This window comes from Rhynchophorus ferrugineus, unplaced genomic scaffold, assembly GCF_030347505.1.
Source record: "Rhynchophorus ferrugineus isolate W39M unplaced genomic scaffold, kcgeb_rfMv2 rfM1, whole genome shotgun sequence".
NCBI lineage: Eukaryota > Metazoa > Arthropoda > Insecta > Coleoptera > Curculionidae > Rhynchophorus > Rhynchophorus ferrugineus.
Genome location: NW_027472580.1, coordinates 79,489,013 through 79,515,723, shown reverse-complemented (window position 1 = coordinate 79,515,723; position 26,711 = coordinate 79,489,013). Strand labels below are relative to the sequence as shown.

At 33.2% G+C, this 26,711-nt stretch overlaps 2 protein-coding genes across 4 annotated transcripts in view; one reads left to right on the top strand and one right to left on the bottom strand.

Moving 5' to 3' along the window:
• The window catches only part of LOC143190459 (moesin/ezrin/radixin homolog 1-like), a 71,534-nt gene extending 66,445 nt beyond the window's left edge, over positions 1–5,089 (bottom strand). The window contains exon 1 of the mRNA XM_076394779.1: positions 4,970–5,089. The gene's annotated coding sequence lies outside the window, so the exon portion shown is untranslated. The remainder of the gene's footprint in view (positions 1–4,969) is intronic.
• Positions 572–25,855, top strand: LOC143190444 (moesin/ezrin/radixin homolog 1). Of its 3 annotated transcripts, none has more exons than XM_076394751.1 (8): positions 572–708; positions 16,035–16,222; positions 21,371–21,636; positions 21,693–21,923; positions 21,984–22,244; positions 22,299–22,436; positions 22,489–22,924; positions 25,480–25,855. In XM_076394751.1, the coding sequence occupies exons 2-8, from the start codon at positions 16,043–16,045 to the stop codon at positions 25,642–25,644; spliced, it is 1,677 nt and encodes a 558-aa protein (XP_076250866.1). In that variant the 5' UTR covers positions 572–708; positions 16,035–16,042; the 3' UTR covers positions 25,645–25,855. The 3 variants fall into 3 exon arrangements, with proteins under 3 accessions (XP_076250866.1, XP_076250856.1, XP_076250874.1); XM_076394741.1 differs by lacking the exon at positions 572–708 and adding an exon at positions 5,038–5,183; XM_076394759.1 differs by lacking the exon at positions 572–708 and adding an exon at positions 15,860–15,985.
• The last annotated feature ends 856 nt before the right edge of the window (positions 25,856–26,711 follow it).

Genomic DNA, 26,711 nt, shown 5'->3' with positions numbered 1-26,711 from the left:
TTCGATTTCGCCCTTGTCCCCATCAGATTTTGCCTTTGCTTCCAATAGGAGCACCTCGGAAGTGCACTCTTTCGAATAAAAAATAGAATTTTGAAAATCGGCCCATAATTGACGGAGAAATCAGTGAACATACATTAAAATATATTAAAATATATATATATATATATATATATATATATATATATATATATATATATATATATATATATACATATACAGCCGAACACAGAACCTCCCTCTTTATCAAAGCCGGTTAATAAAGAGAAACTTGTTAACCGTAAAACTACGGAAATATAAAATTAAGACATATATACATATATAAGTAATCCTATACAAGCAAGTTCATTATGCATGTAATCTAAATATGTACTATAGGTAGGTAGTTTTAACGATTTTGTCACAATTCATTAACAATACGTAAACAAAAAAAAAGCGCAATATAAAGATACCGCGTTCGTTTCCTTATTTATGCAATTTCGTCACCAGACACAAAGATATACGTAATCAATCTGTAACGACGAACAAGTGCGAATCGAAAATAATGTCAAGGCAACCCCGAATGCATTTACCATACCTATTTACGTACACCGCTTGCCGATTTTGCTTTGTCAGTTGGTTGTTTTCGCCTTCATTCAGCAAAACTTTTTTGTTTTCTCGTTCAGTTAGGTCTATTATAAATGATGGACATTTTTAAGGAGGACCTGTTAGGTGAGTACTGTTTTATCGTGTTTTTTAATCCCTAATATACATTTCAAATCTTGTTATATATAAGTAGACCAAGAATTCCTTAAGCTAAATGTATTCATGAATTAATTATGTCTTATCAGAATTAAAGAATTAAAGTTAGAATTAAAGTATTACCTTTGTTAGTTTTATTTTTAAAAATGCGATTAATACAGGTTGCTTAATAATGGTTTAGTTTTATATGTATATAAATATTGTTGAAACAGTTATAATATTATATTGACTTTAAAATATTTAAAATTATATCTATAATAAGAATTGTGTCAACATTAACAAAATAATGAAAATTGTAGCATAACCTCACATGTTAATGATATTAGTTAATATAGGCATAATCTAAATAAAAAAATTATATTACATTACGTGGGGTGTTTGAATAATAATAAATTCTGTTAAAATAATCTAATAAAAAGGCATGATATTCGACATGACTGTAAGAGTCTTATTATTCCCCGTATCATTTGACAATTTTCGCTTTTGTTTTTCGTATGAACTATGTAACTTCATAGGAACCTTATTTAACTATTACCTTATTATACTGCCTTTATATTGTTTTTATCATATATCATGTATTAATTTTGAGGCTTTCCAGTTGATTTACCTATTTTGTGAATGATTATTGTATAATTTTTTTCTTGACTTCAATGTTATCTAATTAAAGTGGAAACATCGATACATTTAGAGATATATATCATCAAAGGACAATAGAAGTATTTTTCATAATTTTTTACATGTTTACTTTGCGTAAATATACTGGACAACCCCTAAAATACTTTTAGAGGCTCATAATGATCTTCCTTCGTAATATACCAAGGCCAGATTAGATATCAATGATACAAAAGTAGTTCCATGTCAATGGCTAAGAACGGTCTGAAGGTGCAAGGAAGTTTTATTGAATTTTCAAATACAAGACTTATTGAACAATAACTAAGTTCGAACTCCCAAGAAGTTGATGAATCAACTGTTTCCAGACGCTAACATGCGATGAAAAAGTAACAAAGACAACAAAAAGGGGAACCATACGAATAGATTAACTGTGACAACAAATGTAGCGTTATTCGGTAATTATATCTTTTGTTTTTCTGTAATAGCCTTGTTTTATTATATTACTTTTTGTTACATTAATTCTTTAAGTTTTTCTTGGTTTTTATATTAACTAATTAATATTGAAAGCACCTTAAGCAATATAAATAACACAAAAAGAACAATATAATATAGTTTAACCTGTACTCTGTCATCAAAAGGCAAGAGAAGATATTTTTCGTTATTTTCTGAAAGTTTTCAAGAACTATCTGGTAACATAACAATATCATGTTAATAGAAACATATCTATATGGAAGTAATCCATAATCATCATCACATTTATACAATGTCATGCAGAAGGATTGGCGTTATTGGCGTTAGTGGACATTTGTTTCTCCTTATATCTTATTATTAATTTTAACATATTGTAGGAAACCAATAGGAGAATCATTTGAGTTTGATTAACATTTTGAATGAATAAGTACACTGCTTCAGCTAAATGAGTAGAAATCACTATATTTTATTTTAGTTGACATTTAAATTTAAAAGTCATTTAATTATATACTATTTATTACATAATATAATACAACTATAATATGTGATGACCTGTAACCTTCGGCCAAATATGTCATGCATGCAGATATGCAAATATTTTATGATAACTACCCTAAACCAAGGTAAATGGCTCAAAACAGTAAAATATCTTATCGACCACCATCATCGCGCCCAAGCATATCCATATTGTGACTCAAACCAATTATTAATATAAGCAATTATATTGTCATATCGTTGCGATTATACATTTGGGCTTAGAAACAAGTACTCGACAATTGATTAAGTACACCGTATTATGGACATAAAAAATATTCAAAAAAGTAATATCATTAATAGAATTATTCCGTTAAAATGCTTGGGCATGACAGTGACTCAAGTGCTTAACTTTGATATCAGCTAAGACTAAAACTTCAGCTTAAGTGAAAAGAATATGTTAAAAAGAAACGAACAGAACTTTGTGTGAGGCTCAAAATGTTGTTGTTGTATATACGATAATAGGTCAATTGAATAGTCCCCGGCCTGACACATAGATGCCGCTACTAGAATTAAATCCATATGTTTTTAGATAGCTCTAACCCTCAAAAGATGAGTGTATAAACTTGACAACTGTCGGATCATTAGTTTGTGAATTATTTTGAGTGAAGCAACTTTTGTTATTGTGAATAAAATAGATAAAAAGGAGTTTCGTGTGTTGATAAAATATTGCTTTTTGAGGGGAAAAAATACAGTTGAAGTAAAAACTTGGCTTGATGTCGAGTTTCCGGACACTGCCCCAGGAAAACCAACTATCAAGGATTGGTGTGCTAAGTTTAGATGTGGTGAAATGAGCACCGAAGACGGTGAACACAGCGGACACCCAAAAGATGTTGTTACCGACGAAAACATTTAAAAAATCCACAAAATGATTTTGAATGACCGTAAGTAGTTGAAATTGAATGAAATAGAAGACACTCTAAAGATATTAACTGAACGTGTACATCACATCATTCACTACTATATGGGTATGAAAAAGCTCTATGCAAAGTGGGTGCCGCGCGAGCTCACTTTTGACCAAAAACAACGACAAGTTGATGATTCGAAGCAGTGTTTGAAGATGATCAAGCGTAATAGACCCGAGTTTTTGCATCGATATGTGACAATGGATTAATGATGGCTGCATCATTTCACTCCGAAGTCCAATGGATAGTCATCCAAGTGGACTGCAATCGATGAACTGGCTCCAAAGCGTGGGAAAACGCAACAGTCGGCTGGCAAGGTTATATCGTCTGTATTTTGGGATGCGCATACAATAATTTTCATTGACTACCTTAAAAAAGTAAGGACCATCAACAGCGATTATAACGTAGCGTTATTGGGTCGTTTGAATGACAAAATCGCCGAAAAACGGTCGCATTTGAAAAAAAAGAAAGTGCTGCTTCACCAAGACAATGCACCGTGTTAAGAATCCATGAATTGGGCTTCGAATTGTTTCCTCATCCACCATATTCTCCAGATTTGCCCCCCAAGCGACTATTTGCTGTTCTCAAATATCAAAAGAATGCTCACTGGGAAGAAATTTTCGTCGAATGAAGAGGTGATCGCCAAAACTGAGGTCTATTTTGAAGCAAAGAATAAATCGTACTACAAAAATGGTATCGAAAAGTTGGTCGCTATAATCAGTGTATCACCCTTTTCAATTGACCTGTTATATTGTAATATAATGTAATGTTTTCAGTAAATTCCTTTTTAAATGAACGAAATATATACAAGAACCTCGTAGAAAACTACTACAATAAAGGAATCCGTGATTTGGAGGAGGTAGTAACAATGTGATGGAGATAAGGGAAAATACATTGAAAAATAAAAACATTTTTACAACTGTAAATCTGTTTTAAACTTTGTCCACAAACTCCATGAATTGGGCTTCGAATTGTTTCATCATCCACCATATTCTCCAGATTTGGCCCCCAAGCGACTATTTGCTGTTCTCAAATATCAAAAGAATGCTCACTGGGAAGAAATTTTCGTCGAATGAAGAGGTGATCGCCAAAACTGAGGTCTATTTTGAAGCAAAGAATAAATCGTACTACAAAAATGGTATCGAAAAGTTGGTCGCTATAATCAGTGTATCACCCTTTTCAATTGACCTGTTATATTGTAATATAATGTAATGTTTTCAGTAAATTCCTTTTTAAATGAACGAAATATATACAAGAACCTCGTAGAAAACTACTACAATAAAGGAATCCGTGATTTGGAGGAGGTAGTAACAATGTGATGGAGATAAGGGAAAATACATTGAAAAATAAAAACATTTTTACAACTGTAAATCTGTTTTAAACTTTGTCCACAAGCTTATTAAACTTCCTAATATAGTAGAAAATGTAGACAAAAAATATATCTCTATAAATTTACCTTTCGCTGAATATGACAATAAAAATAATATCATATACTTAACTTATCAAAATCGACTGCATACCCGTAATTGAAAATATATGTCATAATCTGTTTATCTCCAATAATAATTCGGAGACGATTATCCGACAAGAACGACTTCAGAACGTTTTCATTGTTTCATAAAATCGATTCCCCGTGGAAAGTAAATCTCCCGGCAGGATTTCCCGCCACTAAATCGAGTCAAAAATAAAACACGTTCATTCAAACTTACCAAAAAACTATCGTAAAAAACTTGTAGTAAAATCCAACGCTTACGTTAACTTGGTGTAATCTTATCAGTTCTGATAAAGACACAACATCGGAATTGAAAATGCTCATTGTCAGTTGGCATACTTCGCTATATCGTTCGGTGTTTTAAGTGTGTTCGTACGTGACTACCTTGGGTTAACTGGAGAATTAAACGTTGAATATCATAGTTAAAACAGGTTAGTTGTTGGAATATTAGTCAGTGTTATCAATAAAAATTAGCGTTAAAAATATGTTCAGTTTGTAAAAATATCGACCATAATTTAACCTGTATTTTCATTTCAATTGCATGCTATAATAAAAATGTGTATTATATAACGAGAGTACATTAGAGTTAATTATAGATAATAAACTCCATATACATTTTTCATTTAAGGATTTAGTACAACTATTACTGTCAAGCTACAATTGCTAAAGTGAAAAAATCTAGATAACGAATGGTGCAATATTTTTGCTGTGCATTTTGGTTTATATTACAAGGTGTGGGTGAATAATGTTTTTAAAAAGCTTTTATATATAAAAATTTAATAATTAAAATTCATTTAATTTAATAAAATTTGTTATCGAAAAAATGCAATTGTTATAAGAAAAAAATGTAATTACTCCGGTCTACAGAAATAAGAATAAAAACAAGAAATAGTTTTCCATTTGATTTTATGTGGAAAAAAATGCTAAAAACTACCTTTATAAAAACACATACAATTTTTACATTAAAATGATTTATCAAAATATAACGAACTTCCATTTATGATTTATTTGTCTTAAAATACAGTCCAATTGTTGGAGAAAGAACAGTTTAACTTTTCCTGTCATGCTCTTATAAGTTTCTCTTATTAACTAACAAATACAATCCCCAATCATGCTTTTAATGTACCGAATATTGGAACATCAAAATCAAGTAAACTCCATTTTCTCTGTATGGGATATTGCAGCGGATGTCGATGGTAGATCAGCATAAGATGTTTTCTTTGAATTTTTACCTTTAAGTGGATTTACAACGCAAAAATAACGATCTGCATCATGGTCACTTGGTTCCCTCCAAATTGTTACACTTCAAATTTCATTACACTTTTTTCACTTATGTACCAGTCTACAATAATAGATGATACTCGTACGTAACTTAACGAATGAATGAACTTAATGAACTTAACTTAATTCCAAACAATTTTAAAAAAAATCACATCATCGTGCACCAACCGGTTTCCTCTCCTATATCCTCTAGAAATATCCTCTCTCCTGAAGAAACGGCCAAAGATATATATGTGATCGGTGTGCAGTCAGTTTAGTTTTGATGATCTTCAGAATCGCCACTGTTTTATCCAAATTTGGATGGTTTCTCTAGTTTTAGTGAGCTCAAATTCCAATAATCACAGTTGAGCAATTGAGTGAGCAACGTCAAAATGTCTCTTTTTGTAGTCATTTGAAAGCATATCTGATCGCATCACGTCAAGTGTTGTACTAATGAGCTATATATTCATTTTATAGAGGATTTTGCGAAAATATTGAAGAAAAGTCGCACGATCACCCAGTAACATGTAGATTTAGTGAATAGGCGCAAAAAGAAATCACCATTGATTATACCATTTTCATCCAATATTTTATTTAGTCTATAATGAGGCTATTATATTAAAAAAGACTGTTGAAGCGTGTAGTAAAGTAAATGTATGTACATTTCTGAAATGTATGTCTCTGTTCTTTTCTTAAATTAATCCGCCGACCCCAGTTAGTTTAAAACATTTATTTCGATAACGACTCAAATTAAGTTATACAAAAATTATTTAAATTAATTATACTAAATTGTGATAATGTTAAAGGTATGTAAAAATGATACAAAAATTGGTGAGAATTATACATGGATTTCTGGTGACAATCTATAGGTCTAAATTAGCATTGCTGGAATGTTGAGAAGGCTGACGGAGAAAAACCTTCTACAGCCCGATTCTATGACCTTCAAGCTTGAATGGGACATGTGCATTGGGCAGTATGTAAATTTTCAGATATTCAAGGGCAGCGTACCCTATTGAAATTTGATGACATAACAGAGAGTTTTCCATGATGTCAATTCACCATAGAACTATTTTGCATTTGTGTAAACAATATACTACTTTTTTCCTATAATGTACCTAATAACTGCAAATAATATATAAACTTAATCATATATCCCTTATCTTTAATAAACTAGATCCCTAAACTGTCTCGATATGCGATGCATATTTTTTACGAATTGCAAAAAAAATAATTTAATTTTATTGATATAAATAAAATACTATTTTGTCGCAACACTGTTTCATGAAATTTATCAGTCATTGGAATTAGACTCTGTTATCAAAAACGATAGTGGCAACTATAGCACAATGGTAACAATGAAACACAAATGGTAATCACTACAGAATCATGATTATTGAATTGAACCACTTTAATGCGAAGAAACTGCGATTTTAAGCGAAGATAACGTGACATGTCCTCTCTTTCCACAATCCTCCGATTTATTAAGTTCAAACGTTTTGGTGAATACATAATTTCACTTTTAGACCTATTAGTTGGAATCCAGGACAATCAATTTAACTACCATAATAAGCGAAAGACTATTGACCGCTTCAGATTAGATTACATTCTAGTCAGTCGCAGCAACCATAGGTCAGAAATATATTCAAATAGAAATGACACAGTATGTATTCTACACAAATAAAGATATAGAATAAAGTCACCTTCCTTTAATTCCTAAAAATTATGACATGGTTAGGGATCTTAAAGATTGTTAACATTAAAAATATAGCTACAGTAAAAAAGGAACACAACAAGGAAAGGAAAACAATCAAATCTGAAAATTAGACCATTGTATAACACACATTCAAAAAGCAAAACATGTTAGAATTTGTCAACAAACCTTAGATATTTTCAATACTGAAGGTCATCAAGTTATTAGTAATATTATTGGTTGGTTGTCGACTTACATGTTCCTATTCGACAACAAAGGTGAATCTTTACAAACGAAGATACGTAATCCATAGGAAATGCAGCGAACATATAGCGAAGAAGATTATAAGTATTGAGTGGTGGTGGTAAGCACTATATAAAAGATCGTTTATGAAGCAGATTTTGGATGCAGAAAGTAATTTGTGAAGTGCAGCAGTAATACCAACTGGTAATTCAATAAAGTCAGATTATTATTGTAACGTGGACTAATTGCGGTTTGCAGAATAAAAAATCCATCCATAATTTTTCCATTTGAACAACCTATCACAACAGTCCTAGAAAATAAGATAGAACGTATAAAATCTTATTCATCCATATGTGGCATTAGTCTCATTTTATACTTATTAACAACTGCAAGAACTATGGATACTTTGTGTTTAATGTCAAATTTTATTAATAAATAATACTGAAAACAATAACAAATTTTTGAGGAAATGTATTCGTTAGAAATTACTTACCAATTAGGAAAAGATAATAAAAAGTAACATATTACACTAGTAACAGAGTCTTATATAGCAAAATCTAACTTTTACCAACTAGGTTTTATCTAAACTGGATTTAATTCTTGAGGTGGGCTCAGAACCGCGGTCCTTGGCCTTAAGCTTACAGGCTAACGAGTGATCCCAATTTAGAGATCATCCCAAACATCCGGTCTTATCCTGCCTGGTTGCTGGCGTGACTGAGATGATTTTTCTTATAGAATGTTGCACCCTTGCCTTATCGATAATCACAATTATAAACAATTACAAACATAAATTGACAATCGTGCCCCAGGAGGATTCAAATCTGCCTTGTCGCATAGTATCGACTTGACCACTGCACCAACCAAGCTGGCAACAAAATATTATGTCTAAGTCGTTAAACAAATATCAAAAATCAAGTTTACCTCACAAGATTCTTATTAAAGCAAGATGTCCGGCTATTGCCATCTTGAAAATAGTGATATGGAAGCGCAAGTAATTTTTTTACCACCCTAGAGTCTTCTTTATATAATCAGCCATTTAACAAATGACAGCACTGAAAAGCAGGTCCTTGAGCTAAACTGTATAAAAAATTAATTAATTCAGAAAATTCAAAAATCAATAAAAGTAAGCTAATGTAAGCAAGTAAGCAAGTGTAGAAATAAAGCAATTTTATAAATATATCAGTTAAAAGGGGATAGATTCAAGAAACGTTAAAAAAGGTATTAAAAGCAATAGTGATAAGATATGTTTTTATAGTAAATAATAAACATATTTGCTTGAACAACAAATAAATGATTCAACTTCCACGGGTGCGGGCTCCAGAGCTTCTAGCTATATAGAAAGCAATAACGAATTCTATATCCATTTCCATCATATCATGAAAGCCGTTATTAAGCTGCAGAGAGGTAGAATTGGCTCAAAAATTATCTAAAAAACTATTCAATAATGAAAGAGCTATTTAGCGATGAGTATATCAATTATATTCAAAATTAGTCTCATTGGAAAAGCTCAACATTTGGGAAACTCACCTAAATTGCCAGAGTACGTAAACTCAACATTTTCTTGAAGCAATACTTTGAACATATTTAACTTAATACGTATATATATTTGTAGTGTCATCAAGATTGTTACTCTAGGGAGTAAAATTTACATTCATACTTTAATAAGCAATGTATCCTGATACACGACAATATGCAGGACTTGGACAAAATAATTCCTGATATATACACAATATTTATTTAGTAATAAAGTGTGGTCTTTTAAAATAGTTAGAAAATATAAAAATTGTGTTTCATCATCACATATCCTAGTCAGTAATATAATAATTAAACTAAACTATTTAACTAATAGGACATTATTGTATACGAGTTTGTTTTACAACGTATTAGTAATAACCCAAATATATTAATAACAACATTTTTTCAACATCTTGTTAATCCAGAACCAACATCATGAAACACAACCTTATCTTAGACGTTAAAAATTTTATTTGCGGTATAAAATGTTATCTATTCTAATGCACCTTTCCTACAAAATCAGGCGCCTTTATTTTTTCAGTCGTGAATAATTAAAGCCTTTAAACATTAAAACGCCAATTTACACAAAGATTGCATTTCTAAGATAATTTATATAGCTACAAATTTGTGGAATTCGATTCAAAAATATGATATAGAAGCTGACATATCTCTTGCCCGTAATATCAATAAAAATCATTTTTTGTTCACAAAAAGAAGGAAAATAATAATGTGTGAAGAAGTGTGCTTAGCACAATCTTAATTTACCAGTTATTATTATTGTTCTGCTGTATCAATCACTTGTATCAATACACAAGCAAAACGTCCAAAAAAAAAAAGTTTCGTCCGCTTCAATTTTATGATTTCCTGTGCGTTGAACAGTAGCTGTATCGCTTGCAAATTGCTTTAATATAATAAACTTACTTCGTATTTTATCTATGTTGATCGTCATTGGTTACGTAGCGATAAGCCTTGATAATCAATCTAGGAACTTTGTTTTGGCAGCGTTGAAGTACTGGTCAGTTAGATGTCTTACTACCCCATATTTGCACTTAAGTTGGAAATATTTTCGAACTAACCACTACAGTGTTTTAATTTTGAGTCTGCTTTGTTTTCGTCTTACGTAATATAGAAAGAATGATCTAAGGAAGAAAAGAAGGAAGAAAGAAAGAATGAAGGACCGAAAGAATATTCACGAACATAAAGTCTTGCTATGTATATAGTGGAATCATCAAGGCGTAATGTATTACGATTCATTAATATCGAATGAAACTATTATAGCAGATGGCTATCGACGTTAATTAAATACATTGAACGACGTATAGTTGCAAAAAAATCTGCAATAGCAAATATAACAGTCGTAAAATCATCCTCTTGCATTACGACTCTCGACCACACTTTGCAAGAGTTGTGAGGGATACACTGTTCACAAGGTTCACAGATATACTACTGAAGCATCAATGGGAAGCTATGGGGCACCCACCGTACTCACCAGATGATAGGCCTTTCGACACGGTATCGGCATGATACCGCAAAGATATACCATGTGTATAAATAAATACCCTTTCATCAGATTTAAAATTAACAGAATACATATATATTAAAAGCACGAAATAAATAGCACCAAATACAGTTACTTTGTTTCATAAGACATATTTTAACAGACAGTTATTTATCATAAAATACAGACTCTTTTGTTAAAAAATCTGGAGCGATGCCAGTCGACAACAGATTCAGCAGGTGGTAATTCATCTACAAAAAGTTTGTTCATTTTCATTCCATAAAATGCAAACGCTAAGAACAATTATAACCAATATGTTGTGGTTCAAATTAAATGATATGGATGTGAATGACATGTGGTTCCGTCAATGGAGCGGTATGTGCTATATATCCATATCAATATCATCCAAATTAGGCAAAAAGAACTCGGTCTTCAGTAAGAATCACTACTAGGCCACTTCCTTTTTGAAGAATACTGCACCAAGCAGTGACTCTGCGGATGCATTGAAGGAAGATCGACGATCAATAGATGATTAACCAAAGTGAAAATAAGAATGAGAAGGATTCATCTCTTGATTTTATCTCTCAATGGGAATGTATTTGTTGATGGTCAATTGTCCGTTCAACCTTTAATAAACTCTCTTCACTGTGTCTGATTATTAAACTTCAATTCTTGGATCAATGGATCATATCAATGGAATTTTCTCAGCATAGAGACGCAGATCTTTAGTCGGAATATACTATAGCGAGCTTCTTGATATTTGAATCTTGTTCACGACATTCATGTTCACCAACATTTGTCACACACCGCTGCCATATTAACACTTGAACAATTAATAAACTGACAGCTAACTGTTTATTTTTCTTGAAGAGATATTGCCCAAATTTTAGTGCAGAAATGACAGAAAATCTTTTAGCGTACTTTTATAATAGTTCAACATTACAACTAAGAAATCTTGTGAAAAAAATTATTATTACCTTTAACGTTTTAGAACCAAAACAAACAGATTTGCATATATGTTGTAATATCGTCAAAAAAAAATTTAAACGAGGACAAAATATCAAAATAGACTTACAACGTAAGTCAGATATTAAAATTTAATCAGACAATAATAATCCGAGAGATTTTATACTTATTCGTATACTCACTCAACTATAATCTCAAGCTTTAAACATTTTATTTATTGCAAGTCAAATTATGTGTTTCAATGCAGTTTTTCTGTAAAACGGGCATAGAACTAAATTTAAACCCGCGTGTAAAATAAAAATTATAATTTAATAAAACAATTTAATATCTTAACCAAACGAAAATAAATAATATAGCGGCTATTTACACAATAAATAAATAAAACTAATTCTAGACGTACAATATCTTGGTGTCAAAATGGTCTGACGACAATTCTGAACACTTTTCAAACTTGTGAATGACATTGTGAAATTGAAAATACATATGAAATATAAGAATAGATGATTATCTATTCTATGAATATTTATAATGTGCAACAACTATGGCAGAATAATCATGATGATTAATAACATTCTTAGACAATTTCAGTCAATAGCAATGATAGACAGTCATAATATATAACGTATAATAGCGACAATAATAAACATGTTGTGACCACTACCCTGCTTCTATCCTAGCACTAACAATAATGGACGTCCAATGAGAAAAAGAGATTAGCGAGATCCTGTCAGTAGAATTAGTAGGCCTTGCTGAATATCCTGTTAAAAATAATGTAACTTATCTGAAATATAAGTTATCATAAAATATAAAAAATGAATTGATGATTTTTCAAATATACTAGCTGAAGGATGTATATTTCTGACTCCGTATACTCTAATAGATCCAAAAAAAAATCTCTAAACAATTTTGGGTTAACATTCCTTAAACATATATAATGGGATTATAGTTTTAATTGATGACACTGCAACAAATATTTTTTAATTATTCAAATCAATCCTAAGTAACTATTACGCGTTAACTATCACATCTTCAACATATTGTATGTATAGAAGAACTGAAAGTGAATTTCTGAGAAAAAATCAATATATACATGTAATAAGCAACATTGGAGATATGGGCAACATAAAATGAAGATTTCCTTTTATTCTATGGCGTCCAAACTGGCTACAAACACTTAAAACAAAACCAATTCAAGCAACAAACTTAAAAATGATTGCGTTCACACAATTTAAGCGAACATCAGTTGCTGCCTTATAAAATAGTTATAATTTATATTTTATAACTACAACCATAAAACTTTATTATCTTTAATTAAAAGTAATTTAAAAACTAACAAAGGATAATAAAATTGATAAAGATAGATAAAAAAGATAATATTTTTTATTAATTAACAGGTCAATTGAAAAGTCCCCGGCCTACCATAGTAAAACACATTTCAAACTGTCCAATAACGCTATGTAATAGTCGTTGTTGATAATCTTTCCTTTTTCAAGGTAGTCAATGAAAATTATTCCATGCGCATCCCAAAATACAGACGCCATACCTTTCGATACCATTTTTGTAGTACGATTTGTCCTTTGCTTCAAACTAGGCCTCCGTTTCGGAGATCCCCTCTTCACTCGACGAACATTTTTTCCCAGAGAGCATTCTTTTGAGATATGAGAACAGAAAACAGTCGCTGGGGGGCAGATCTGGAAAATACGGTGGATGAGGAAGCAATTCGAAGCCCAATTCATGGATTTTTGCCATCGTTTTCACTGACTTGTGACACGGTGTATAGTCTTGGTGAAGCAGCACTTTCTTTTTCTTCAAATGCGGCCATTTTTCAGCGATTTCGTCCTTCAAACGGTCCAATAACACTATGTAATAGTCGCTGTTGATGGTCCTTCTTTTTCAAGGTAGTCAATGAAAATTATCCCACGCGCATCCGAAAATACAGACTCAATAACCTTGCCAGCCGACTGTTGCGTTTTCCCACGCTTTGGATCGGGTTCATCGTGTGCAGTCCACTCGGATGACTGTCGATTGGACTTCAGAGTGAAATGATGGAACCATATTTTCATCCATTGTCACATATCTACGCAAAAACTCCTTTATTTCAATGATCAAACGTAATAAACCTCCTCGGTTTATTACGCTTGATCATCTTCATACACTGCTTCGAATCATCAACTCGTCATTGTTTTTAGTCAAAAATGAGCTGGCGCGGCACCCACTCTGCACAAAAATTTCTCATACCCAAATATTTGTAAATAATATGATGTACACATTCAGTTGATATCTTTAGAGAGTCTATTTCAATTTCAGCTTATGGTCATTCAAAATCATTTTGTGGATTTTTTTAATGTTTTAGTCGGTAACAATTTCTTTTGGGCGTCCACAGCGTTCACCGTCTTCGATGCTCATTTAACCACGACTAAACTTAGCATAACAGTGCTTGATGGTTGATTTTCCTAGGGCAGTGTCCGGAAACTCGTCATCAAGCCAAGTTTTTGCTTATTAACTGTATTTTTTCCCTTCAAAAAGCAATATTTTATCAACATGCGAAATTCTTTTTGTACATTTTTTTCACAATAACAAAAGTTGCTTCACTCAAAATGCTGTAATTCACAAACTAATGATGCGACAGCTGTCAAATTTAGACACGCAACTTTTGAGAGTTAGGGCTAACTAAAAAAACATATGGATTTAATTCAGCCATCTATGTCTCAGGCCAGGGACTTTTCAATTGACCTGTTACACCTTACATTAGATATGCTTAATACAATCTTAGTTTATAATATTATTTTATTATAAATATAATATATATATATATATATATATATACTATTGTACTGTTATACTTGCGTCAATATACAAGCATAGCTATAACATTGATAATTAATCGAAAAAAAATGCAGCCACATATTTGAATCCCATAAGCCCAAATAGGCTTTATAATAAACCGGTAGAGCAGTATCTTTAATTTTAGTTAAGTTAGGAGTATCTTCCAACTAACCCATACAATTTTTTTATTTTGATTTTTTATCAGTAGTAAATATTTATTTTTATTATATTTAAATGTTTGATGGGATCTTTGTTATACAATGGCATGTAAGAATTGATTTATATATGATTCAATTTAAGCTAAGCATCGATTCAGATCCATTCCCAGATATCTAACATTATCTGCTTGCGGAAGTTCATGATTACTAAGATTTAACGGAGGACAAGCCCTTTTATGCAGGGTGAACGCCACATGAGTAGACTTTGCTTTATTCGGCTTAATGTGCCATGTTTTTAAGCACAAATGAATTTTGTTGAGATGAAACTAGGGGTATGATGATAAGACCGCTTTATCGTCAGCATATGTTGCTTGTTGAGTTTACTTCACACTATCATTGAAACCTTTGTACTAAACATAAATTCCCTAAAAATAAAATGTCTAAAATATCTAACTACCAGATGGAATTGGAATGGAATTGTAAGCATCATAAATATTCGTAAGGATTAATGATTTACATTAATTAGGTACATGTCTTTGTCTGCATTTTAAAAAGAAAAATGGTTAAGATAAAATAAACAAATAAAACTGGCTCGCCCATAATCGTTAACACCAACTTGCTTAAAAATTATAGTCCTAGAGATAGCTGTAGCTGACATGTCTTGGTAGAACTGTTAAAATGAGCATAGAGAGATGAAATGTAAAATATCGTCATCTATAATAATTACAGTGGTTCATTAGAATTAACATGACAAATAACATCTTGACATTATTAATAATTACGGTTGCTTCCTGTTACATATGCGTCAGTGTATACAAATCAGATTCAGCATATCTAAACAAAAGATCCACTTACTCATACGTTGTAAACAATACAACGTTTTCGCGTACAAATCAAATCAATCAAACTAAAATATAATTAGCTTTTGATCAACCGCAAAATGATGTTCTAATTATCGCAATATTGAGTTAGTAGTCGGTTTAAAAAACAGTACACTCGAAAGCACGTCAAAAATGTGATCGGATTACACACGATCGCTTAAAATAGGAAGTGATCTCAAATAATCCTTGAAAATCTGTACGTATTCAGAAGATTTATATAAATATAATGACGACGTTCATTTCAGGCTGAACCATGAAGCTAACGGTTCACACTCCATGTCACGATATAGAGTTGGAAGCGGCGCCTAAAACCAGCGGCCGGGAGTTATTCCAGGACCTCTGCAAATCTCTAGGCATCCAGGAAAATTGGTGGTTCGGACTGGCTTACAAAGGAACGGAAAATGAAGACGTTTGGATCGATAAATCGAAGAAGGTGAGGGTTCATAACTGAGAGAAGTTCTAGTATAACATTTTCATAGTTTTATTAAATTAGAAATTGTTTTTTTATAATTCATAATTCGTCAGACATTGTAATTCAGTTATGTGGTGTTCCTCGTACAAACCTAATCTGGTACTACCTTGCGATCGAAGTCACAACACGAAGGTATTCGATATTTACTTATATTATCAAGATTTATTTATATCTGCTATTTATATCAGTTTCTTTTGCAATATACGTGAGCTTGTAGTCACAAAATGAATAGTAACAATAGATGACATGATATTATTGTTTACTAATTTCATGTTATATATTACTCATGTCATTAACACGTCAATTGAAAACTATCTGGCCTACCATAGTAAAACACATTTTTTTGACAAAAATAGATTTTTTATTCAACATAACTCCCTCCAAGAGTGATACACTGATTATAGCGACCCTCCAACTTTTCGATACCATTTTGTAGTACGATTTGTCCTTTGCTTCAAAATAGGCCTCAGTTTCGACGAAAATTTATTCCCATCGAGCATTCTTTTGAGATCTGAGAACAGGAAATAGTCGCTGGGGCCAGATCTGAAGAATACGGTGGATAAGGAAGCAATTCGAAGCCCAATTCATGGATTTTTGCTATCGTATTCACTGACTTGGCGCACGGTGCATTATCTTGGTGAAGCAGCACTTTCTTTTTCAAACGATCCAATAACGCTATGTAATAGTCGCTGTTGATGGTCCTTGCTTTTTCAAGGTAGTCAATGTAAATTATGCCATGCGCATCCCAAAATACAGATGCCATAAACTTGCCAGCCGACTGCTGCGTTTTCCCACGCTTTGGAGCGGGTTCATCGTATGCAGTCCACTCGGATGACAGTCGATTGGACTTCGGGGTGAAATGATGGAGCCATGTTTCATCCATTGTCACATATCGACGCAAAAACTCGGGTTTATTACGCTTAATCATGTTCAAACACTGCTCCGAATCATGAGCTCATCGTTTTTAGTCAAAAGTGAGCTCGCGCGGCACTCACTTTGCACAGAGCTTTCTCATACCCAAATATTCGTGAATGATATGCTGTACACGTTCAGTTGATATCTTTAGAGTGTCTGCTATTTCATTCAATTTCAATTTACAGTCATTCAAAATAATTTTGTGGATTTATTTAATATTTGCGTAGGTAACAACCTGTTTTGGTCGTCCACTGCGTTCACCGACTTCGGTGCTCATTTCACCACATCTAAACTTAGCATACCAATCCTTGATGGTTGATTTTCGTGGGGCAGTGTCTGGAAAGTCGGCGTCAAGCCAAGTTTTTGCTTCAAATGTATTTTTTTCCCTTCAAAAAGCAATATTTTATCAACACGCGAAATTCCTGTTTATCCATTTTTTCCACAATAATAAAAGTTGCTTCACTCAAAACACTATAATTCACAAACTAATGATCCGACAGTTGTCAAGTTTATACACGCATCTTTTGAGGGTTGGGGCTAACTAAAAAATATATGGATTGTGTAGCGACCTTGAGGCATGTCGAATTTTATATAGTGGAATAACGGTCTACAAAATACCCAGAAATATAATCTCAGATGTTGAACACGGGCGGGGTGCCAGCAGCGCCAACTAGAGCCCGATAGCTGGCAACACCGAGACGTTTATCTGGGATGTTATTGAAGGGTATTTCCGATCATTCAGTAACCGACCATCGTTTGGTTTAGACGTGCCCCCATCGACTTCCCAAGCCTCGTCACCAGGTAACACCGCTGCCATCCGTTTTATCAATTTTATATTTTCTACATTTTTTATATTACCAATAAATAACGGTCACATAATGTAAATACTACTATATCATTACGTTTCACCTCCATTCACCGAGCCATATCATTTACCCTAAATTGGTGACCCCGACGTGATCTTTCGCAAAATTGGGTTTGGAATCGTAAATGGAGGGTACGTGCAACATGGTGTATTTTACGTGGCCGTTATATTTTTTGTTTCAACATTTTCAATATTTTTAATAGGATTCTTCTTCGATTTTACTTTTGTTCGTTCAGAATCACATTCTTTCAAACATTTGTTCCTCATTAAATTTTATTTTAGTGTTGGAACAATGAACCTTAAATTTCATTTCATGTTTTTTTAATTTTTTTGTCCAAATTTTATTTCTTTCACAATCTTTTGAACTCTTAGAGATTTTGCCATCACTATTTAGTCATTAGCGTCTCGACTAAACATTTCTTTCGGCACTATGTTTAAATCATAATGTCTTCCCTCGCTCGCCGTCTCCGTCATATTGGCAGACATTTTGATTTGAAAGTTATTTATCTTTTCTGAATTACCGTAACGTATGTAACTACGTATTAGTCACATAGCAGCTCCAGAAGCTAGGTACCGATTGCAGTCACCGTAGACTCGTCATGTCTTCGCCGAGTTACCAGAATTGCCATCGTCTCGTCGTCGAAGAAAATAAGCTACCACGTCGTCGAACAATCGATCCTCCCACAGCGTCGATTACGGGAGCCCTGTCCAAAAAATAGCTTGTTTTCAACGTCGTCAATGAACCACATTCAAGTGCCAAAGCGACGATGAAGCAACATTATCTGTAGGACCGAAAGATATCAACAGCCCTACCATATCGCAACCGTGCCAACCATAACCGTTTTGATTTATCATATGTTTCAAAGCCCTTTTCATGCAGCACATTCTGTTTGGTATATCAGTATTTTGTATTTAATTTTTTTTTCAAATTAAAATCCTATTCTAATTCTAAAAAGTTTTTAAAATTTAGTTCTAGTAGCGCCATCTATGTGTCAGGCCGGGAACTTTTCAATTGACTTGTTATAATGCAAAACCGAAATGAATTTCTTGCCAACCCAATTATTTATATGAATATAGAATACCTAAACATATTTGTACATTGTTGTACCAAAAAATTAACGACATAATCTTCTTTTCACAGCAAAGTGAATACCAGATCTACCGGAAAGTCATTACCGGTTTTTTTGGAATAAAACCATATAATGATCGAGAAAATGGAAAAATGTATTTATTCAAAGTATAGGCCATTTAATTCTAAACATCTTCTCTATCTTTCAAGGAATTTATGGATGCCATCCCAAAAAAATTGTGTCCTTTGACCAAAACCTCTCATCGAGTCATCTTCTAACTTCTTCGAAACTGGCAAAGTGTTGCTTTGCAAGCGCATGTCCCATTGATGCGAAAAGTTGATAATCGGACGGGGCAAGGTCTAAGAAATATGACGGGTGTAATAATATGTCGCATCCGAATACTTTCAACCCTTCCTTGATCAGTTTTGCTTTATGAGACGGTGCGTTATCATATTATAAAATCACTTTGCCGTGTCTGCGGGTCCATTCTGGACGTTTTTCGATCAATGCATGATTAAAATTCATCATTTGTTATCGTCAGCGATCACTATTAACGGTTTCACCAGGTTTTAACAGTTCGCAATACACCGCGCCTCTCTGGTCTCACCAAACACAGAGCATTGGCTTGCGACCAAAACGATTTGGCCTTGCAGTCGATCGGCCATGATATTTTGCGCTTAAGGTTTTCAAAATAAATCCACCTTTCATCACCCGTCACTATTCGATCCAGAAATGACTTGCGATCATATCTTTGAAGCAGTATTCCACAGACGATTTTTCGATATTCAATTTTCCTGTCATTCAATTAATATGGCTTTTGCAATTAATCTTGCCTTTTTTACCATAATCGTTTCTTGGGTCACATTTACCGCTTCTGCCAGTCTCTGTTGTTTGGGTTGGGATTTCATCCAGTAACTCTTACAATTTCGCATCTCCAAAATTTTTCGGTCTACCAGAAAGCAAACGAACAAACAGCAGCAACTTTATTCTTTTGATTAAATATAAAAGTAATGCATGTTTCCAGTGACGAAACTTGACATTTTCAAAGAGGTATAAATCTATGACGGTGTTACTTTCGCAAAATATAACATGTATAGCTTTAAAGCTTGATGTCAGTAGAATAAAATGACATATATGTCAAATCATAACATTGTATACTTAGCCTAGCGAAAAATCTGTTGGAGAAGCCGGTAATGACTTTCCGGTACACCTGGTAGTATTTTACACTTTTTCATCAAATAATGGACAGAAATTGACTTATCCACTACAACATTGCCAGTTGCCACAATTAAACTCATGCCAAACTGGCAATTCAGATAATTTCCCAAGAAAAACTGAAAATCCTTTTACATTTCAAGACTAACAAATAACTAACGAACATAGAACAGCGGTATTTATTGGTGAAAATGCGAAACATCGATGTAAATAACTATTAAACAACCTAAACTAACGGTTAAATTCGACGCTTTTAAGTTTTTCCTTTAGCATTATCCACTTGTTCAGTATAACGAAGCGCTCAAAATAGCGTTTTCCTTACTTTGTTGTTTAATTTGAAGGAATCTGTTACCGAAACCCAACAAAATATTTTATAAACTAACGGTGATGCTGCTCCTTCATATCCCAAATCTCAGTTTTAATTTTAACGCTTGAAAAGTGGTGATTTTGATGGCCAAGAGAAAGAAGATCAAAAAAGTTCGAAGTCAATGAATAGCAAGAGTTATTGGAAAAAAAATCAGATGAAACTCTTAAAAACATTGAGACAGCCTAACAGTTTATGAACCAACGGTTTCCAGGTCTTGGGAAGGATCTAAAAGGAGGCAAATGGTGATGACAAGAATTGACTGAAAAAGCTATTTTGAAGACCAGAAATAGTATAACAAACTCAGTCATCCTCTTGCATGACACACGTTACAAAAATTGTGAAGGATACACTAATCGAATGGGAAGTTCTGTCGTACCCAGCGTACTTAACAGACTAACCTGTACCAAAATTGTAGAAAATGATGACAAATATCTTGATCAATTTAAAGAAATCATTTTTCAGTTTTTTCTATATATTATAATGAAAAATTTATTAACCGTTATCTTTAAAATAAGACTATGAGAAAACAACTATTTTTAACAAATTACACGAGATTAAATGATTACATTTCGAGGATATATCTGAAAATATCAAATAATTCAAATTACATGATTAGCTTTTTGTTTGTTCGATAAGATATATACGAATTACAATAATATTTTTCGTACTTGTTCTAGTCGCTGCACCATTTCCAAAAGAGCTTGGTAAACCTTAGGTTCATGGTTAAATTTTACCCGGAAGATGTGGAGGAGCTTATCGAAACAATTACGATCGAGTATTTCTTCAACCACGTTAAAACGTTCATCACCAAAGATGTAATATTCTGCGCCGCGGACACCGCGGTGCTGTTAGCTTCATACGCGCTTCAGGCTAAACACGGCGATTACGATAAGGAGAATTTTAATGAGGATTTCTTTAAGAAACAGACGTTCTTGCCTGATAGGTATGACAGGGCGGTAGAAAAAAGATGAAGATTATTATAGCTGACGATAATTTTAGAGTCTTAAAGCAACACAAAATGGACCAGACAGATTGGCAAAATAATATAACAGGCATGTGGGTTAAGCATAGGGGTTTGGATAAAGAAGAAGCCATGATGGAATATTTGAAATTAGTGCAAAACCTGGAAATGTACGGAGTTATCTATTTTGACATAAAAAATGTAAAGGGCACCGATTTGCAACTGGGAGTAACAGCTCTGGGTCTTGATATGTACAAAAAGGAGGACAAGTAAAAGACATCAAATAAACCAACACTGCCACCATTAGCATCATCATTGACATTTTTCAGATTAAATCCATCCACCTCATTTCCATGGTCGGAAATAAAAAATCTGAAAATCAAAGGCACGAAATTCATCATTAAACCCACAGACAAGATGGCAAAAAAATTCGCCATTATCACCACCAGCGAGAGAATTAGCAAGATTATACTTTCCTTGGGAATTGGAAACCATGAACTATATATTCGAAGGAGGAAGCCCGATACCCCAGATGTGGTTAAAATGAAAGAAAAGGCCAACGAAGTAAGGAAAACCAAGGTCCTAATCAGGTGAGTAAAAACACCATTATACTGACCATCCAATAAATCCCCTGAAAATTACAGACAAAAATATAACAACGAAAGATTAGCGAGAGAGGAGGCGGAAAGACGAGAAACTATGTACAAACAACAACTGGAAGATCTTAAAGTAGAACTAGAACGAAAAAATGCTAATATGCTGGATGCCGAAAGAACGATTAGGTACAGTCAAACGAAAAATAAAAACGTTGACGTGAATAACATTCAATTTTAGGAAACTTCAACATCAACTAGACGACTTGAAGAGATCCAAAGAAGAGTTAGAGAGTCAAAAACAAGAATTGCAAGCCATGATGTCCCGATTAGAGGAGATTAAGAATATGGAAGCGGCCGAAAAACTGAAACTTGAAGAAGATATCAGGCTCAAGCATGAAGAAGTGCAAAGAATTCAGATAGAGGTATCTAGGAAAGATGAGGAAACTAGAAGGTTACAAGAGGAAGTCGAGCTGGCTCGGAAAAGAGAGGAGGAAATACTCCGTCAGCAAGAGGAGGAACGTAGGTTAGAAGAGGAGAGAAGACAGAGAGAGCTGGAAAGAAGTGAAATGGAACGGGCGAGTCAGATCGAGCACGAGCTGGAGTATATGCCAAATGCCGATAACACACTACCTGAATACAAGCACGTTAAAAGTGACTTAAATGATCCCATAAAGGTAACTTACCGCTAATTAACAGTTTTTTTTATTAATGACTTTTTGTACTTGTCGAGTACGGCATTAATACATCAGAATGTATTTCCCAAATTAGATTAAAACTAATCTACTTAAGCAAAAGTTAAGAATACACTTAACAAGTTCGTGTGGTTTGGTTCGCTTCAATCTTCTGATTTCCTTCGTGAACCTTATTACATGTTTTAATGCGAACTCTTGGACTACTTCGTGTATCAATTCGATTCCGAGGTCATCGTGCAGCTCTTCGTAGGTTTGGGTATGTTGGTTTACTAGTTGGTTTGACGTCTTAGTTCAAGCACTCCATAATTATCCTCCATTAATTTGCAACTCCATAGGTCCAAATTAGCTTTATGATTAACTGATAAACCAGTCTTTTTGATTTTAAATCAAATGTAGAGTATCTTCCGACTAACCAGTACAGTTGCTTAACTTTGAGTTCAATCAGCTCTGCGTTTTGTCGAACATGATGTTTCCAATTTAACCTACCATCGAGATATATTCCGAGGTATTTAGCTGATTCTGCTTCAGGAATCGGGCATTCGTCAAGCGATATAATTATGTTTTTATCATTTCGCCGCAACACTAAATTAACATGAACAGATTTGGAGCTATTAAGCTGTACAGATTTGGAGCTATTAAGCTGTATTTTCCAGTCTCTAGTCCATTTGTAGATCTTGTTGACCTCTACTTGTACTTGTTATATAGCCTTAGACATAGATACATCTTTTGTCATTATAACTGCGTCGTCAGCAAATGTTCCAAGTACTGTTTCTTTTGTTGTTGATATATCAGTAGTATAGAGAAGATATAGAACTGGTCCCAAGACACTAACTACCCTATGGAACTCCAACCGAAATAAGTTTAAGTGTTAATATTCTTCCAGAAATCGACAGTAATGCGGCGGTAGCAATTTTCTCATTTTATAGAACTATAAGAATCTCGTCTTGTTGGAATTGCTGTATATTTTATTTTACTTAAGCTGTTCCGCCTCGAACACGTTCACTGAGATGTAGTGTCCTGTATGCATCATAACCTCGTATTTTAATGTAGTTTTTTTGGATTAATGAATCTCCGATATGAGAGCTATGTCTATTATTTATTGTCAGAAATAGTTACGTTCCTAGACTCGCTGATTTAGCCTATTTGGGTTTCATATTATAATTCTTAAGAGCACATTACTCATTTTTGTTTTTCTTTAACTTGTTTTGGGGTTTTTATAATTTTCCTACCCTGTTTGCTAACTGGCTGAAATTGTGTCGCATGTCTGTCTAAATAGCATGTCGACGATGGTTAGCTCGTTGATTACAGTTTCCTGCTTTTTTACTTTAATGCGTTTATCGTTATTATCCGGCTTTTTGTCCTATATATTTTTTCCATTGGAACTGCTGTTTTTTCTGATTTGTTATTTTCAGTGGCAGATGACTTTACAGAGTTTTGAGCTTTGTCGAGTTGTCTTAATCGTTGTACAGCTGTCATTTTATTTGGTTTAAGTTCTTTTAATTATTCCATGTACACTACACACCCTTTTTAGCTGGCAGGTTTCCTCTTTCTGCATTGATTACTATGGTGTTACCAGCACACTTCGCACATCTAGATTATTCAAGTGTTCTAGATTTATTTTGTAATCTATTAGGTAGTTTACGTCATAAATGGTTTTGTTGTTCTCATTTTGTACTAAAACGATGTAAAACAGTGAAATGGCCTTAATAAGTTTTAAGCCATTTGAGTTTATTGTTTTTATTTAACAACAGGCGTAACGGTCGCAGTCTCCTAATAAATATCTACGCTGTACCTCTTATCACTTTTTAATTGATATGTGTGGATTCTAGTTTACTGAATGGGTTATCCGTCATGTCCTTATTTTGTTTCATTTGAATCAGATGTTTCTTTATACTTCTATAATGCATTTCATTTGTTCCATACAATATATCCTTCATATTGTCTTACTAGCGGGGAAGGTGTCATCTCGGACTTCTTCCCCATTTTATTCTTCACTTCTGTCTATTCGGATTGTTGGTCTACTTCTCGTTCTAGTTCGTCCTCGTCGGTGAAATACTCCTGTATTAATTTTTTTTCTGTCTCCTCGATATATTTGACTGGCCTTGCATATTTAATCGTACAGCTGCAAACTCATTACATAATTATCACAATTTTTGGTTTAACTGCTGATTAGTTGCTTTTAACACATTGTTTTCATTCATAAGTGCAATTGGATCCATTTTTGTTTGATATTTGTATGTATTTTTGACAAAAGTTCTTGTTTTCACTGTACTATTATCATAAGAGCGAAACGTTCTTTGTTTCGCGGCACGTATTCAGTTCACTTTAGATTGACCGTATTACCGTAACGCGACCTGGGAACTCTTTGAGACCGTTAACTAAAACTTGACCGTAATAATATACAGATGTATTTTTTATAATCTTTCTAGAAAGTTGTTCTCGAGAAGGCTTGGCTTGATCACTTTTTGATTCTATGAAGATTTAGACCGAACTATAATTAACAAATGATGAATAACTAATCCCATTTTTCTATACAGCAACTTCAAATGCAACTTGAAGAGACAAGAAAACATTCTGAGGAAACCGAGCTTGATAGGATCCACAGAATCAATTTATTAGAAGGAAGAGACAAATTCAAAACCTTGAGGGATATTCGTAAAGGAAACACAAGCAGACGTGTGGAAATGTTTGAAAACATGTAAAGGAAAAAATTGTCAACTTTGACAAAGAAAATGCTACAATTTTTATTGTATTATTTATGAAACATTAACTAGTGTAATATTTATTTAAAAAAAATTAAGAAAAATTACAAATACGCCAATTTTATCATTTCCTTCCAAAAAGAATTATGCAAAAGTATTCACATGTTTATTGACACGTAAATAAATACAAATTATATTGCTTTTTGTTATATTTTAGAGTCTCCTTCTTTCCAACTAGAGTTTTTCTGGACTGAACCTACAGTTTAACATGGGTTCCTAACCATCGTTTTCTGCATTAAGCCTACCACCTAGCTAATAACCATCGTTTTCTGCATTAAGCCTACCACCTAGCTAATAACAAATTTAGAAATCATCCCAGAAGGCATCCTATCGCCTTGACCACTGCGACAACCGAACTGTTGCATTTTAGTTTATAACTTTTCCTAAAATGTCCTCTAAGATCGGCACTTTGAAACTTTGTTTGTAGGGTTTAAAACAAGAACTTTCAATTTATCTTAAAATTATTTTATTTTAACAAGGAGTGGCTATACTGGATAATTGTTGAAAATATTAGTCTTAATCTAACATAAATAAGATCCTTGCATTTTATATATCTCACATCACCATACACTACAATGGTTATGCTATTATGATAAGATATTCCTGTAGATATGCTTAGTAGAATCTTAATTCATAACATTAATGTATTACTACTGTTCTGTTGTATTTCCCAAATGAAATTATACTACGCAAGCTAAACTGAGACTAAACCCTTATACACCATACAAATTCATGTGGTTATAGCAATAAATAATAACCAACTTCAAGAAACCCCAAAATCAGCTAGCTCCATAAAAGACCAGAAGGATATGCTAGTAACAAAATGAGCATAAATAGAAGAAAAACCTGAGAGAGGGCTAAAAAGTAGATAGCTTGTAATATAATAGGCAATCAAATCAAAGATGAAGTGAACTACTTGCCAAATGGCAAAAAATTTCAATACAAGTATTTTACATATCATTCAAATCATCACATAAAGGTAACTTACAAGTAATTAATAAATCATC

Bases quoted from the DNA above. Each gene is read 5' to 3' on its own strand.
- LOC143190444 (XM_076394751.1), top strand. From the start codon at position 16,043: ATGAAGCTAACGGTTCACACTCCATGTCACGATATAGAGTTGGAAGCG. The intron at 21,637-21,692 runs GTATGACAGGGC...CGATAATTTTAG, and splicing joins CAGACGTTCTTGCCTGATAG to AGTCTTAAAGCAACACAAAA. The intron at 22,437-22,488 runs GTACAGTCAAAC...ATTCAATTTTAG, and splicing joins GATGCCGAAAGAACGATTAG to GAAACTTCAACATCAACTAG.